Below are 17,082 nucleotides of genomic sequence, written 5' to 3'. Positions count from 1 at the left end.
TTGTGTTTTTAAATATATTTATTTTTTGACCTCACAACAGCTCAGAGAATATTTCTTGAGGTGAAAGGATGCTTTAGTTAGAAGCAAGATGTGAGCAGAGAATTGCGGCCAATAAATGAGTGAGCAAACATCGTGCAGCCAATGCCTACCATCTCTGTCTAAAACACCAACAATTTTAGTTTTGGACCTGGTGCCCCTTGGTATTCTGTTTTGCATGGTAAATACTCAACAGTAGGGATAGATGTTGTTTGTTCGGTGCCTGCAAAGGGAGCACTTCAGGAGAAATTTGAGTTCTTCAGTGATACAGTGATTCTTTTTTAAAAACTCCAGTTATCTCTATGGGAGCAGACATAGGCCAAGCCTAGGCAATTTTGAAAATCCTGTCTATAAATAATCACAATCACTTAACCCAAAATCCTTCAATCCCCTCAATGACCTTGTGGTCAAACAGAGATGTCTGAGCAATGTGGTCAGACAGTGAGAAATAATAAACTTCCATGTTTTTGACTTTCCACTTCTAAATTTGTAGAGTGACCAGAAGGCTGATGCAGCCTTCAGATCAAGGTCAAGCTTCTTGGACACCTGAAGGTTTGCAAAAGGTTAAGGATGCTCTGAGACCATACCACTAACTTCATAGCACGTGCTGTCCTGATGTTGCTGCCTATTCACTTTTTTTCTCACCTAAAATTGCCTCTGACAGTTTAGATACCACTTTTCCTATCCAAATTGCTGGAATGAAGATCCTTGCTCCTTCATACTATCCTCAGAATAACCATAGCAAGCTCCCAAGGGAAGAAGAGAGGCTATAGATGTAGATGACAATGGTATGTGATGGACAGAGATGCTGCTTGTCTGTATTTCTGCAAGTGGCACATTGCTTGGACCTGGCAAAGAACAACTGAGGCAGCAGGACCACAAGCTGTTTCTCCAACTCAGGGCAGGCAGAGAGCTGCTGGGTGATAGAAGAAGCCAGAAAATTACAAAGGAGAGAAGACGGTACACCTCATCTCATATGCTTCAATCAAACAGATGCGAAAAAATTCATCAAACTAAATCCTGTAAACATTACGAAGAGAAAACGTGAACGGATAAAACACCACCACAGGAATGGAGAAAACAACTCCACCAAGAAGGGCCTTGAGATCATGTTGCAGACATCTCACTTGTCCAGAATTTGCCTGCAAGTGATCAAAATGCAAATGTTTGAGGAGATGCTCCAGGTTGCATCCTCCTCTTTCAGTCATTTTCCTGCTCCTGTGACTTTTTATTTTGAGTGAATGAGCATTGCCACCCTTGTCGATGTGGTAGCTAGAGAAACTATCCATTCCTTCAAAAAAATCCTCAGCCAGAAACAGGCCACCTACCCATTATTAGCCGGGGTTACCAGTTAAAAACGTATGAAGAGAATCACATGAATGGAGGGCAGTGTGCATATTTTATTAGTCTGAACAACAACGGAATAGATGGATGAAAGATAAGGTAATGATTTGTGACAGGGGTCCAAAATTTGATTTCAACAATTAAATTATCCTTCTAAGAGATCCCCAAGGAAATCTATTAAAATACCATCTTCCCCTATCCCCAAAGTATACAAAAGCTGCCTAGTAACTGTCCAGTATCACTTCCTTTGTGACATGTTGGATGATTCCCAAGACAAAAACCATATGCTGTTCAATGAATGGTAGAGCAATCAACAGGGAAATGCTATTCTCTAAGTTACTTGCCCTTGGAAAAAAAAAAAAAGAAAGAAAAAAAAAGAAAGAAAGAAAAAAAAAGAAAGAAAAAAAAAAGAAAAAGAAAAGAAAATGAAAGAATTAAGAAAGAAAGAAAGAAAGAAAAAAGAAAGAAAGAAAGAAAGAAAGAAAGAAAAAAGAAAGAAAGAAAGAAAGAAAGAAAAAGAAAGAAAGAAAAGAAACTAACAGCTATGTAATAAAGTTTGCTCCAGATAAAGCAAATTACATTCCTAGAAAGTGTGAGGGGAAAATACACTTTTGATGCCGTAAAATCTCTGCACCCAAAGGCAATCCCTTGCATATGAGCATGCAGCAATGAAAGCTGGGTTGGCTTGTGTTCGATCAACAGACTAAACTTTACTTCAGTTCTCTGGTATTCTTTCCCTCTTACCACCAGTCTCTAGCCACCTTACACTTACAACTAAGGTTAGCACAACAGCATAAACATTGCTATTTAAACACAGGAGGCCAGCTGTGAAGCATGGATATCCACAGAAGAAGATAAAATGAACTTCTGTGACAGGATAGAGGTGAGGGAAGTTTTTATTTGACTCAACCTGGAGTAACTTTTGGGCCTAAAATTAACACTTCTGGACAAATATGGGATGCAAAGCAAGACATTGAGCAAAATAAGACTTACATACCTATGTGACATCTCAGGTGCTTGATTTACTTAATGCTGAACAATGTATCTATTGATGGCAAGAAAAGAAGCCATGTGGAATTTTGAAATATCATTTTGATGTGTGATACCAGAAAACAGTATCAACTACTGATGTGATCAGTATCAGGAACAAGGTTTGCCCCCAGCCAGTTGCTTAACATAGCTCAGAATACTTCCCCACTTGTTTTCTTTTAATGTTTTCTCTCCTTTTATTTGAAATCATTAAAAAAAAAACAAAAACAAACAAAAAAAAAGAAAGTCATCTGCTCATATAGTGAAACATTTTATGTTCAAATGTGATTTTGGACACTATGAATAAAAGTAATTTTTTTAATGAGAAAAACCTCACTTTGGGGTATAAGCACACCTCTCAGCTTACTGTTTTCTCCACATGCATGCCTTAAATCCACAGAGATATAGGTGTTCACCTCACTTTCACTGTATTTTTCTTTCAGAAAAATCAGAACTCATCACAATGGGAAGAATTTTAAACAAATTAACAGTTTATATCTAGGCAGACGCATAAAGTTAAGTCTTTGCAGGATCTGGACTTGAGAGGAGACGTGGTAACTAGTTACAGAGTTCTACATGAAACTCAGAGAGGAGCTTTGTGAAGACCATTAAAATGTTGTCTCCACCCAGGCTGGCACATTTAATTCCAGGTCCTAAAGACCACACAGCTAATCAATATTCTCACAAAACTGCAGAATTCAACAACAAAAAAAGAGAAAAATTTTAACATACCATGACTTCCCTTCTTTTAGGGAAAACCTCCAACTTCTGGAAAAAAAAAATAAAGGAAATTCAGAAGATGCTAGATAAACATTTTCCGGATACAGTTTTCTCTATATATGATTATTTATGACCCTGAAGCCAAAAACCCAGATCTGAACAACTGCCCAAACCCTTCTTCAGTCCGGCCCCAAGTCTAGTTAGCATTCAGTTCAGAATATCCTGCTTTGACTGTGAAAAGGAGCAGTTACCTCTTTCATAAGCAGCTTTAGAGAGGGGGGAAAAATGGAAGAAAAGAAAAAAGAAAAATTCTGTCCTTGAAAAGCCTGAATAGATGCATACCATTATGGCTGTGGTAGAGGTGACTGGGGTAAGTACCCAAAAACATATTGAGGCCAAAACCCCATTTGATTTACCAAGTCAAGATTTTGACCATAACTGGGTTTTCGCTCCATTGCTCCACAAGTCACTTCTGCACATTAAATTCTGCAAAGCTGCTGACTAACCCCAGGGACAGGTAGGGTCCCTGTGCTAATAAGTCTGAGGATCCCTGAATACATGATGCTGTGCCCAGGCATGCCCATTTAATTTCTGGTGGCTGAAATACACAGATCACACCTCAATCTGCTGAGATTACTTTTGATGTTCTTCTGATTATATTATGTGCAAGACTTGACGATATGTGCTCCTTGTACACGTCAAATAAACCACATGCAAAATGGAGCAAAGAGGCATTTCTAGACTATATGGTTCCCTGTTTAGCTTCTGTGGTTCCTATTCCTGCCTGCCTTTTTCTCCTCTGGTTTACAGAGCTTCAGCACCTAACCTGGGGCTGCAGATGCCCCAGAATGATGAATACTCTGTGCCCTCAGAGGTGCAAGGTTCAGTTAATGGATGTAGCTCTGAGTCCTTCGCTCATCAACCCCCTGCATAGAGGCCTCTGGTAGCTGGGACTTTGACTTTGGGTATTTATTTTACTCTGCTTCATAAAGACTTTACCGCCGGTGATGACTCATCCAACAGTTGTATGTGGTAATTACCAGGATAACTGGAACTCAAGGTTTTCATGCAAGTGTTTGACTCCTCACAGTTGTATACACCAAGTGTGAATAAAATCAGTGGAATTACTCCAGCCTAGTTTCATATTAAGACCAGATCAGGCTCATAAATTTGTACTCAAACTGTAAACAGCACTGAGGAATATTGCAGGCAGTTGTTTTGCTCTGAGTATTCCTGCTTTACACCACAGGAGGCAAGAAGAAACACCTGTCTTGCTGCAGTATCGGTTGGGTGTAGCTATACTGAAATCAAGAGAGATACAGACAACAGATAACCAGGAATTATACTCAGCCCGCTTTTCAGAGTTAGTCCCTTATGCTTTCATCAGGTCTTAATGTGATAACGGAAAACTCAGTATTTATCGAATTAGTGGTTTGTGACTGTCTTTGAATGGCAACGATCACATAAAATAAGGCCTAAAATGCTCACAGTTTTTTCCACTAGCTTTGTTGGTGGAGATAGCTGTAGTTCTACACCAAAAACTTTTACCAGGAAATGTGTTTGATAGGCATGAAATAACACTTGGGGTTTTTATACCAGTCCAGGCCATCTAGTAGGTGCTGTCCTAGTGGGAAATAAATAAATAAATAAATCAGTTAATGCTCATGTGTTTTTTTCCTATCAGAGTATTGTGAACAAGTCAGCAAGAGAATTTTCCTTTCTAAATTTCTAAATTTTTCCATTCTAAATTTCTAAAAAAAACATTTCTAGTTGATTGTACTGAAAAGCATCTTTTGCTATGATTTCAACCTATGACATACTTAATCTTCCAGTGACAGACAGAAGAATCACACTTGCTTTCTTATGAATGCTCTTTGTCCCCTCATAACCTCCTGGTTTGCTAAAATGACTAGGAAGAGACTGTGGGATTCCCACAGGAATTTCCAAATGATCCAAGAATCGAATTCTGCTGGCTGGGACACAGTCATTAGTCCTTACTCAGGCAAAACCAACACAAGGTAAAGTTCACTAAAGAGCACAAATTAAAAAAGAGGTGGCAATGTCCAGCAAGCCCTCTGCCACATCCTGTGCAAACATCTGATGGCACTGTTCTGCACTGTGATCACAGTGCACTGTTCCTCCCTCACCCAAAGTGAAGTATTTGGAGGATGCTTTGGGCGTATTGAGCATGTCTGGACAATAGTCAGTACACAGTAAATGAATGTCCCCCCTTGCTGCTGTTTTGCCAAGCATTCAAGCAGGTGGGATTCAGCCCAATCACTTCAGATGGAAGGAAGAGCATTCCATTGTAAAAGTATTACTCCAAAATCAACTGGAACACACACACTCTGGCTTTTACTGTGTGACCCTTGTCAAGTCACTTCATCTTCAGACCAGGTATAAAACATCCATTCCCTTTCCATGCATCCATCTTATTTGTTGAAGAGCTCTGAGTCAGGGTAAGAAGCAAGAGGTTTGCCTTTCAGCATGCGTTTGTGCAGTGCTTAACACAACAGGAGCTAAATGCTAGCCTAATACAAATAACAAACAGCAGGTGTATGCTTCCAGCGGGCCTTTTGCCAGTCATGTTTCCTGTAACCAGGAAGAAACATTGGTTATTAGCATGAATGGAAGGAGGAGACAGGGTCTGGGGAGCTTTCATAGGGGTGCCCCATTCCTGAGCTTTCTGGAGCCCAGCTGTACAAGAGCTGTCTGTATCTCCTTGCAAAGGACCCCTTCCAAACTTGCAAGCCAAAAGTGTGATTACACTTATTTGGATATACCTCCATTTTCCCGGTTGATTCTTTCTACACGTCTCGTTCCAGCAGCTCTCATTGTCTCTTATCTCCCCTCGACAGGATCTTTTCTTGTTTTAGCTGGAGCAACGTTGGGTTTTATTTCCTCTTAATTCCCTCCATCCAGCCCCCTCACCCCAACCCTCCCCAGACCACCATTCTGTGTATTTGAAACAAAAGTGTAAACTTCAGAAACTATTTGTATTTCACGGGCATTCACACATTATGCCAAAACGATGGCCCAAAAGTTTGGCGGGTAATCTCAGCCCCAGAATTCGTGAGCTGATGATGAATGGCTGTGAAGCCTTTGTGATTGCTCAGGCTCCATTGTGGCTTGAACAATGGAGGAGGACACAAGTCTGGCTCAGGAGAGCAACGGATAAAACTGTTGGGGAGAATGGCGGGCTCCTGCCGACATGACCACTTGTTGACATTGAAAGGATTCAAAAACAAGTGAGCAGAAACAGAAACGATTCTGTTCGGCAAGGCTATTAGTTGCAACGTGTGGCACTGGAGCGGTCACTCCTGATGTGTTTCCTCACTAATGAGCCCTGAATGCCCTATTAAACTGGGATGCTATAGGCCCAGCACCACTGGGGCAATGCTATGCATGAACGACTCCCCCGGCACCTATTGGCTGCCTGCATGAAGGAAGCAACTGGCAACACTCAGATTTAAACGGGACTGACAGTACAGTTAAATGATCATTAATTAGAGTTGCTGAACAGATAGAGACTCAAAGCAATTCTTAATGACAAGATAACAGTCTAGCATTACTCAGCTTTGAGCAAATTCAAGCTTGCACCCTGTCTTGGTCTTTACTGTACAGACCAGCATCAAACTAATTTTAGTTTCATTCATATATTTCCAAACCATAAGAAATCCTGACTGGGCATTGAGTCAGTAGTAAAGATTTCTGTATGAAAATATGCAAAAAGCCCTGTGTTAAAAAAATATTTTTTGCAGAAAAGCTCACTTTACAAAAATGAAAAGAGAAAAGTGAAAAGTATCAGTCATCTAGTCATCTATTTCTATGTTTGGAAATTAATCCATTAGGAAGCCTCCACTCACCCTTTTTATGTATGTACTCCCATCAGCCCTTCTCCCCAGTACTTAACACTCTCAACTCATCCAACCTAACTCCAAACTAACAACTCCTTCCCCTGGTTTGCTTGATCCATCACTGAATGCTTCTCCGGGAAAACAAGAGAACGTAGCATCAAAATATCAAGCAGTGAAAACAAAAAGTCATGATGAGAAATGAATTCTCTGGCTTGAGGGCGTCATCCCCATCCACTGGCTTGGGAAGAGCCTTTCCCCAAGAGCACATTATCTCCTAATTACAAGCTCCTGGGCTGGTTGCATCATTCTGTGAAGCAGTGTGTATGGCCCATTCTTGCAACAGGATATTGTATTATCATGAGTCCGATTTCCTGTAAGAAATCCTGTTTGTTGAAGACTACTCTTGACTACATATTCTTACTGTGCTATATAAATGTTTCATAAATAAACAGTGCAGTTCCTAAAAGCTTACAGGCCCAAGGCACTTGTACAAGTTCTCCCACTAGGGATTGAATTGCTCAAATGCAAAATGTGTATTTGTAAGCAGAATAGTGAAGATCAAAGTATTTGGCATTTTATTTTTATTTGGCCTCGGGGTTTTAGTAAGCTTGTTTTCATGAAGTGTGGGAAGTATACTGCAACAACTACATCAGTTCCATAATAGGGTTCATAGGAGTATATTTGTACGTGACAAGGTGAACCATGAATAGATTCCTTGAATAAAACTTAAGATTATATAAACTTTTAATAGTGCATTATTCTGAAACATCCTATAAATCTTTCTGTATATTTTAAGGAGCAAAGATATTGTAGGGTGGGAGGTAGATGTTGGATAGGAGAGAGATTGTTGCACATTGTTGAGAAACTCACTTTAGCAATTATTTATAATTTCTGTTAATTGGTGCGACATGATGCATATAATATAACGTGACCCCTAAAAAATCTCCACACGTCATCTAAGACAAGAGGGCCTGGTCTGGAAGCTTTCTGAATCCTCTATGAATGCAAATACCAAGTAAAAAAAATAAATAAATAAAAGTTTGCTTTCATCTCTTCCCTTCTCTTTCAAAAGGGTAACCACTTTAAAGAAAATCAGTTTCACAGTAGATGCTATCATATTATCTAAAAAATGTGTTGTCATTCTTACCTGCTTTTAATTTTTTTATGACAGATTTACTCAGATGTTCGTTCCTTCTTTTTCTTTGTAAGCTAGGCAGTGAAAACGTAAGTAAAGAGAGAAGTATTTTTTGCTCTGAATGAATGATCTTAACTATGTGGGCCACAACAGTGACTGGTGGTGTACCAACTACGAACTCTCACAACTTGGTTCACATCCAGGTGCTGTGCTTGTGTGTGCATGTGTGTGCACCTGCACATACATCCTTATAAACCTCATTGTCGAGTGGAATATATCAGTAAAGGGCAACAGCAGGAAAAGAAAAAAACAGATAGGAAATGTAAGCATTTGACTTCATGATAAAACTTGATTTCTTTTAAACTCTAAATAAGGGCACAAGAATTTTGTTGGCTTTTCAGACCTCCCTGCCTTCTGCCTTTCCCAAGATACACAATACAGATTTAGGGTATTAATTTCTCTGAAGGGAAAGGAGGTAAATGACAGTTGGGCCTGGGATTATGGGAGGAAGCTATTCTTCCCTTTGACAGCAGGGCAGCAAGCATTGCTCCATAATCACTGCTCAGTGCAAAACTACTTGTGAAATGGCATATTGGTTAACAGGTTCCAAATCTTGTTCTGTAAGTATAAAATTTTCCAAGATAAAGAGGAACCAGAATGGTGCTAATGCAAAGACTAGTATTACCTTGCAGGTAACGTGAGCCTCAACATGTCTCACAGACCACCAGAATGGTCAGAGGGGAGGATGAAGCAGCCCCTCTCTCTACCTCCCTCTTTCTCTCCTCCTCTTCCCCCAGAAGTGCTGCCAGCATCCCTTCCAGCACGGCCAGATGTAGCTGTAGAGGGTGAGGACTTACACATTTTGATCCATTAAATGCTGGCCCAGGGCATGGCAATGCTCACTCTGACATCATGAGGTTGGGGGTCTATTTTACACTAGCAGCAGGCGGTCAGCCTCTTTGTTTGGCAGAAAGGCCAGCCTATCTACATCAAATTCCAGCACTGAGACTCTCAATCAACTTTGAATCTTCAGATGTCCCAGGAAAATATGTTAATTATTTTCTGACTTCTAACAATTAAAAACAGCTTCAGATAGGAAATCTCAAGATTTGTTGAGCCTGTCATAACTGAAAACACTATTTTTTTTTATTTTGTTTAAATGAGCAAAGTTAGGTACCTCCCTGGAACTGTGAAATGTCAGGGTTAGCTGACAAAATAAAAGCGTAGCCAAAAACCTTGCATTCTTCTAGAGAATCTCACTGATTTCATAATTCTGTGGAGCTTTCCATAACAGATTATTTGGGGCTTTCCATAGAGGGGGTTAAAACATGAGGGACCCCTATATGAAATATGAGGGAAGGGAGTTACATAGGTATGGATCCAGCTTCCATAGGAAGATGTATGTTTTCTTATTATTATTTAAAATCATTACAGAAACCGCAAGACAGTTGTGCTGCTGGACACTTGCCTCAAGAGAATCTGTAAATTGGCTTGTTGGGGCAATATTTGTGTAATAACCCCTGCTTTAATTTTCCAGTTCAGGCTTCCGTTACTCAGGTGCTTGCTACAATGTCCAGAGGTCCCAACTGAGAGGGGCCCCAGGATGCCTGCCACAGTATGAACATATAGGCTTTGTTATGTTAAAGCCCACACAATAATTACATCCTCCTCTCAGTAAAGGGACCACTGAAGAGGAGTATTGTGTATTTGCTATTGTCTCCCCCTCCTTTGATGCTTGGGCTGAGCTCTCATTAGGCCTAATTGGAAGTTTGCAGTGCACTCAGGGAGGGTGTACCTGTGTGTTCCTCAGCCAGAGGAAGACAGCACGCTGCAATGCCCTGGGACCCCCCTTGCCTGGTCTGGAGAAGGGGAGGGATTCCTGGTTCCAGCACAGCTTGCCCTTATGGGCCTCTTCCCTTCACTTTGCAGTGCAACTTCACAGCTTTCAGGCTGGGCTGTGCTGAAGCTGTGACACACAGGCATCCTGTCAGGCTGGGCTTATTTATAACAAGAACAAACAAAACCTCTTCTTTTGCATATTCTGGAGCCTGTTTTTGTTTTTATGAGGCAGAATGAATAATATTGCCTTTGAGGTAAGTTGGGGAGTTAATGCACGGTCAGCTTTTTTACCTGCCCGTCTATCTGTTAGATATCCTCTGCTGATATAAACACTGCCGTCCATTTAAACTCTGCCTGAAATGAAAACCAAACAACAACAAAAACTTTTGTCGCGGCATATTCAAAGGAATGTCATTTCATTTCACTGAAGTTTCAGTGAAAGCAAAGAGCATTCAGATGCATAAAGCTATAATGTCTCCAGTCCCAAACACTTCTGTACCATATGGCCAGAGAAAAGCAGATGGGCCGGGTCACAGCAGGGGAAGAGAGGGAGAGCCTGGGGATTGTTATCTGACCCAGTGGGCCAACGCTAACAGACTCTCCCCAGTGACCGGGCTATTATTATCAGAAAGGGCTGATAAGAATGTGATCCTCACATTTATTTGCCCTCAGGTAGTTCTCACATGTGACTCCCGATCAAAATGACCTTTTTTTTTCTTTCTTTTTTTTTTTTTCAGATGTTTATTTTGGGGCTGGAACATTTGACTCACAAAGAAGCAAAGGACTGCTGCACTTGTCTTTCATGAATTTTAGATGTAGGTTATTCCTATCTGTTCACTTACCTAAAGTTCAGAAAGTAGATTGTCTAGACAAGATAAATTCAACAACAAATAATGCAAAAAGATATATATATATTCATTACTGTTGTTTGTCCTTGGTAGTATAAACATTAGCCTGGAAAAAAAAAATAAAGCAAAACATCATGGTTCCTGTCAGACAAATCCTGGGATATCAGATTTGATTTCAGCAGGAAATTTGCATGTTACTGTTATATTCCTCAGCTAGCAGACTTGTATTAACAATTAGAACAATTCCCCAAACTATTAAATTGTGAAGTATTGCCTTCTAGTTACCTAAACATTATGTATAAAGAGTTTTGGAGGTATTAATAGAAAAATGCATGAAAAATAGGTGCTATGTTGGAACTATTTCCAGCTATGTTGGAAATGAAAGTCAGAAACCTCTTGTTGCAACTTGAGGATGCTAAATATTTCACCAGATTTGCAGAATAGACCCATTAAGGGAAGTTATACAGCAGCCTTTACTTGCAATAGGAATTCTCCCTGTTGGATTTTATGGCTCTTCCTCTCAAGCACTTTACAGTCCCTAGCTGATGCCTGCCTGAAGGGGTAAGTTCCTCTTTTCTCAACTTCGTGTGGAGGAGACAAGAGCAGAGGAGAGCTCAGTGCCTGACCCATGTTGCAGAACCCCTGGCCTCCTGGATTCTGACAGCAGCCACATGGAACACAAAACCATCTTTGCACTCACTGCTGAAAGAGGGCTACTGGCCATGACCATGAGGGTCTGATGCTCTTGCTCATTTGGTTCCCCATGTCCTTGCTACTGTGGGCTTTAGGTGGCTCTGCAGGGCTCTCAGCAAACCAAAAGGTGCAGGGGGCTTCCTCAAGTGTTCGACTCTCCCAGCAACTGAGCTGAAACCAACCTCATTTTATACATACCATCCAACAGCTGCCAGGCAGTCATGACTTTGTTGAGGAGTGACCTTGTCAGCCTCAGACTGGTTACATGGGGATGAAAAATACCCCAAACCATCCCTGTCCTCTGAGACATTGCTGCAAACAGGTAACACAGAGAGAAACTGCAGCTGCATGAGCATAGGCCATGGCACTTTGACCCAAGCAAAATCCCCCTAACCTCTTCTTTTTTGCCCTCTGATAGCCCTGAGAGAGAGAGAGAGAGCAGAAATTTGCCCCTAGTACAAGTATGAGAGACTGAAGCATGTCTCCTGCCCACTTCCATCTGCTGCCCAGAGCTGATGGGGAACATTTGCTGAGAGCACACAGGGCCCACATGTTGGCAGCAGGGAGCGGAAAGCATCTCTCCTGGCCTCCCAGCCTCATGGGTCCATGCACTCGGGAGCAATTGTGATCTACAAATGAAACATTCATTTTTAATGGCTGACAAGATCACATTTCAAATCTCTCTTTTCCACATGAAATAAAAATGAACAAAATGAACATGTCACTGCTTGGTATCTCCAGCCAACTGGAATGCTTACCAAGGTTTCTTTTGCCCGGGACTGAATGCTAGAGTTCCTTTTTGAGGAGTTATTTCATAGCTGTGACACTTGCATAAACAATAGGCTGAGATGGAGAAGCCAAGTTTACAACAGTGATGCTATTTTCTCATCCCAATCTAAGCTACTTTGTAAAAGGAAGATTTTGCTGACCAGACATTGCTGTTTGACCTTAAGCACAACTAACTAGTTATTATGGGCTGCAAAAGCAGAAATGCTCTGTGTCCGGAATCTCCAAACCTTATTAAAACGGCCATTTGGGACACTGTCACTCAAATTAAAACAGAGCGATTTATTGCTGCTAAAAGACATTATTAGCACTCACAGAGCCCAGGCAGATCATTACCTCTTACAGAGCCTGGAGCTGCTCTTTGGCCTCTGTGTTGTATCCTCCTGTTGATAACCTATCCTCAGGAAACTCAACACCAAGGAGATCTGGCAAGGAGTGGATGATTTTCTATATCCCAGAGGTGCTAGTGTCTTACAGCACTGATCACAGGTTGCAGTTGTGCTGAGGGGAGGAGGTATGTGTATGACTACATATAGGCAGAGGCAGAGGACAAAGGGTAATTGAGCCCTTCAAAGAGAATTTTGGTGCTCCGGGATATCCTATGTCACCTATCCAGTGTTTAGGGCTGTGGGCTAGCTCTGGGTTAAGGTCGGATGCAAATTACAGGTGAGCACACAGAAGGGAGAACTGCTCTCCCACTAACACAAAGAGGAAAAAGAAAACCATCAGCAGCTTATTCATTTTTCTAAATTAAGGACCCAATATACTGCTCTTCTATGGAGAGCCTGCAAAAGCTGCTGCTCCCAGATTCACAGGATCTGAGGAAACTGAGTAGTGCAGTTCTCTAATGCATCTAGGAGCTGAGATTTAGGCTTCATTTTTGAAAACTTTGGATTAAAAATTGTTTGTAGATACAACTTGTCAATGTCCTTTCCTCTGCTTCGTCATACTAAAATATGCATAGTATATCTTTCTCATATATGTATTGAATTGTTTTTTTTATATATATAATTCTGCAGAAAACCCAGGAAAACCTTGGTTCTAACATTTCAGTCTGTTTCTGGAAAAAAAAAAATTGACATCCCAAATCCATCAAGATGACTGAACAGAAAAAATATACAGCAAAGAAGGTGGTAATTGCATAGCTCTTCCTCAGTTCAACCCTTATTTACAAAGAAAAAAAACAATTTGCTAAGAAACATATACTGTAATTATCCTTTAAGGACTTTATGAGCTGGAATTAGGCTTTTCCACAAGTGAATTCCAATAGAATATGTATTCCTAAACTGCAGGGGTACCTTTGGAAAGTCCATCCCTCATCTTCTGGGATGCCATAGCATCTAAGAGGAGAAAGAGCTGCTGTTTTTCCACTGCTGGAATTTCCCCTCTGCTGATAACTTGGTAAGGGTCCTACTGAATATGAATTTTTTTCAAGGTAATTTAAAGATTTGTGAACTAAAAGAAGCACCCAGAGCCCCTGCTGTAAGCATGGGTGTGAGGACGTGACATCTCTGGCCATGCCACGGTGGAGATGGCGGCCCTGACACGGGACACATGGAATACCTGCCCCAGCTGTACACTGCCTGCTGCTGCATACGCTCAATTCTTACACTCCAGGGAAGAGAGAAAGACAGAGATCTTGACAAGAATTTAGCCAGCTTACACATACTGGCAGTGTCTCAATAGGAAGCTATGAGAAGTCAAGCTTCGAGCTCAGCTCTCCCCTTATTTTCAGCTCAGTGGAAGGTCATTTGACCTTATCTTTTCTTTCTGACTATTCTGCTCCTTCAGTACATTGGTGCAGGTGTTGTAATTTAATTTAGCAAAATCTTAAAAATATAATAATCTAGCTCTGGTTTGAATAACTGACTTACTTGTTTTGAGGATGCTCTTCTGAGGCGAGTTTCTTTTCTCCCCCTTTCCTCTACTTTACCAGGAAAAGCTTCCATTGACTGGTCAGGCACAGAAATACTTCTGAAAGGCAAAGGGCTAGATTTCTAGGAAAGATAATAATATATTCAGAAACTCCTTAGGGATGACAAAAAAAATTGCACGAGGGTGCCAAAACTGTGGTCACTTACAAGAACTCCTATAGAGTGCTTGTATATAGAAACAGTTCTTATATATAGAAACAGTAATAACAAAGAACAAAGAAAACAAGAAGAGGTAAAGAGGGCAGGGAAAAGTGTTAAATGTTTAGAGCGAGAATATAAGTCATTTAGTGCAAGGAATTTCCCCTGCTAACAAGGAATGGAACAGAAACAAAAATCAAAATCTAACTCTGCCTGATATACATCGTCCCAGCTTGATGCTGCAAAGTACTTTTCATTACAAGCCAAAAGAACAGCCCTCACTGATGCTTACTCAAATGTCTCAATTTCTGGATTAAGCTGTCCCATTGTTTTGAAGCATAGTTATGGTTTAGAGATCAATGGGACATAGACTATCCTAATCTACTATGAACAGCCTGTAGCAGCGAAGGGATACTCTGCACTAGAGAGCCATCTAAGTCTTCTAATTACTTCGGCTACTGATAGATTGGCTCTTACCCCCTTGAATTCCTTTGTCACTGAGGAGTTAAAATTCATGAGCGTCTATGCCGCTGAATGCTTACTCCAGTGCTGCTATTTTCTGAGCCAAGCTAGCCATCACCGCAAAGAGTCGGAGGTCTGTCAGGCCATCTGTTACATAATAGTCAACAATCTCAAAAATCTGGGGAAACAGAGATGGCGAGAGCAAAGATGATGAAGGGTTTAAAAAGAACAGATTGCTGCCTTGCTTGGAGGGGAGGGAGGAAGGGGGAAGGGAAAAGGGGAAAAGGCCGAATAATAAGCCCTGACGGAAGGAAAGACAAGCCCAATTAGCATAGCCAGCAAAACAATCCCCCAAAATATTAACTCTTCTGACTAAGAAAGTTGAAAAGGGCACCAGACTGGTGGGGCAAAAAAATGTTTTGGGGTAGGAAAGCTGAAGGAGGCACCCGAAACATTACAGCTGTAATTTAAGCTTTGCCATACACAACTAGGCACTAAAGTATCTTTGAGAACACTCTAAATCAGTGAAGAAGCCCACCCCAAATCTTTCTGTCTCTTGGTTTTATGCTCTGGTGTACAACAAGAGTCAGTGCATTTTTTTTCCTTCCACCTTCGTCCTTTTCTCCTTTCCCCTTTGCAAGGAGGTGTTTGCCAATTTTTAAGGCATCAACATAGTCAGAACTTGCAAGTAGGGCTCAGCTACATTAAATTTGTCTTACCACATGGCCACATTTTAAACAGGACTAACCATATCCGGTGCAAAATGCTCTCAGGAGACATATTATCTAGTTAACAGCCTCTGCAGCCGTTGAAATAGTACCAGCAATAGTACTGGCATGATGACCCACCCAGCTGTATTAAAACTCTGCTAACATGAGCTCACTTCTCTTCTGCTCTGTCAGGCTTTGTTTGGCCCACTTGCTCCACTTGCTAATGTTTGCAGAGCTTACTACACCATAATGCCAGTGTCATTTCGGTTTTCCTGTTGTACTAGGACACACCAGCCTAGGTGTACTACAGGTCTCATAACCAGACCCCTTGGTGCTCCCTCCAAATGGATGTCTGTTCAACATCAAGGTCCAGGTTTTACTCCCCCCCCCAGATTCTCTTAATACGAAAGCGAAAGACCACTGGGAACTGAAGGCCTTACAGCAGCTTCAAGCAGTTGTTTCTGCCTGAAACAATGATGTGAAACAACAGTGAGGCTTTTCTTTTGACTTTGTCAGCCCTCTTTGTCTTTTGGGGGCTGACTGCTGCACTCAGGCCTTCTGTGGCCTCTCACAACATGAAAACACAGGATCTGAACTCCTGCAAAGTTCATATGCCTAAGAGTGTCTCTTTGGACTGAACTGGAGGCATGCATGTTCCGTTGCTCAGGTGCTTTGTTTTATTATCCTCTGAGTTTTGTAAATCATTTTTAATCTATAGCACAAAACACAATACTTGGCTGCTGAGGGAGGCAGAGGAAAGGGATTTTTTTCTAACTGTACGTATACAAACAACTAAAGACGTAGGGATAATTTTGCTGGTTAACTTTTCATAAGGCAGTAACCATTGCCAAAGCAAACATATCATAATGGCAGTAATTAAAATCTGTTCTCATTTTTTCATTGTCATTACTATAGGGAAAGGTGGTTCATTAACTGAGATCCAAGTTTATGGTGTAATGCATCCTTCTTAGCGGTATTAATGATTCATACATGATAATGCTGACAGATGGAAAAGATGAACCTTACAAGTCTGATAAAAATAAACAATAAATGCTGCCGAACTGGATTGTCATCGTGCAACATGAGTTGTATAATGATGTTAGCACTGGCGCCTGCCGTAGAGCCAATGCTTCAGAATACTAACATCAAGCCACTTGATACTTGTTTGATGTCTAAACAAGTCACATCCTTTGCTGTAGGAAGAAATTGCAAGGGGGACTGTCTTTAGGGCTCCAAGTTTCAGATAAAAATCTGCCCAGATGAATTCCATGCAAAATAATTTGTCCAAAAGACTTTCTTCTTTTAACCATATGAAATACATGGTTGGAGCCTTTTTAAAGAAAACACATCCAAATAACTTGGTCCCTGCTATAGTGCTAAAGCCTTGTCTAACATTTCGTGCTGGGAATGCAAAGCAGGGCACCACGTACAGTAGTACAAATAACACTTTATTTACAGTTTCATGGCTTTCAGATTTCCTGTCTCCATAATCACTTCCTACTAATTTCCTTCTGTTTTGTTTGAAATGGTAGTCTTTTCAAAGAAAGTGCC

General features: G+C 41.0%; 1 protein-coding gene across 11 annotated transcripts in view; it reads right to left on the bottom strand.

Moving 5' to 3' along the window:
- Window positions 1–17,082, bottom strand: part of LOC310886996 (uncharacterized protein) — a 164,231-nt gene that overhangs the window by 49,781 nt on the left and 97,368 nt on the right. For 2 of the 11 annotated variants that reach the window (XR_014575569.1, XR_014575570.1), the window contains exons 13-17: window positions 14,837–14,999; window positions 14,162–14,284; window positions 10,803–10,914; window positions 5,913–10,314; window positions 3,142–3,177 (exon numbers count right to left, since the gene is read on the bottom strand). Coding sequence is in view for 1 of the 11 variants with exons in the window: in XM_083812366.1 (XP_083668492.1) it covers window positions 3,142–3,177; window positions 14,162–14,284 (159 nt within the window). In the remaining 10 variants the exon portion in view is untranslated. The other 9 variants (XR_014575574.1, XR_014575572.1, XR_014575573.1 and 6 more) reach the window with 9 other exon arrangements.

This window comes from Anser anser (genome assembly GCF_964211835.1).
Source record: "Anser anser genome assembly, chromosome: 1".
NCBI lineage: Eukaryota > Metazoa > Chordata > Aves > Anseriformes > Anatidae > Anser > Anser anser.
This window is presented reverse-complemented; position numbering and strand designations above follow the sequence as displayed.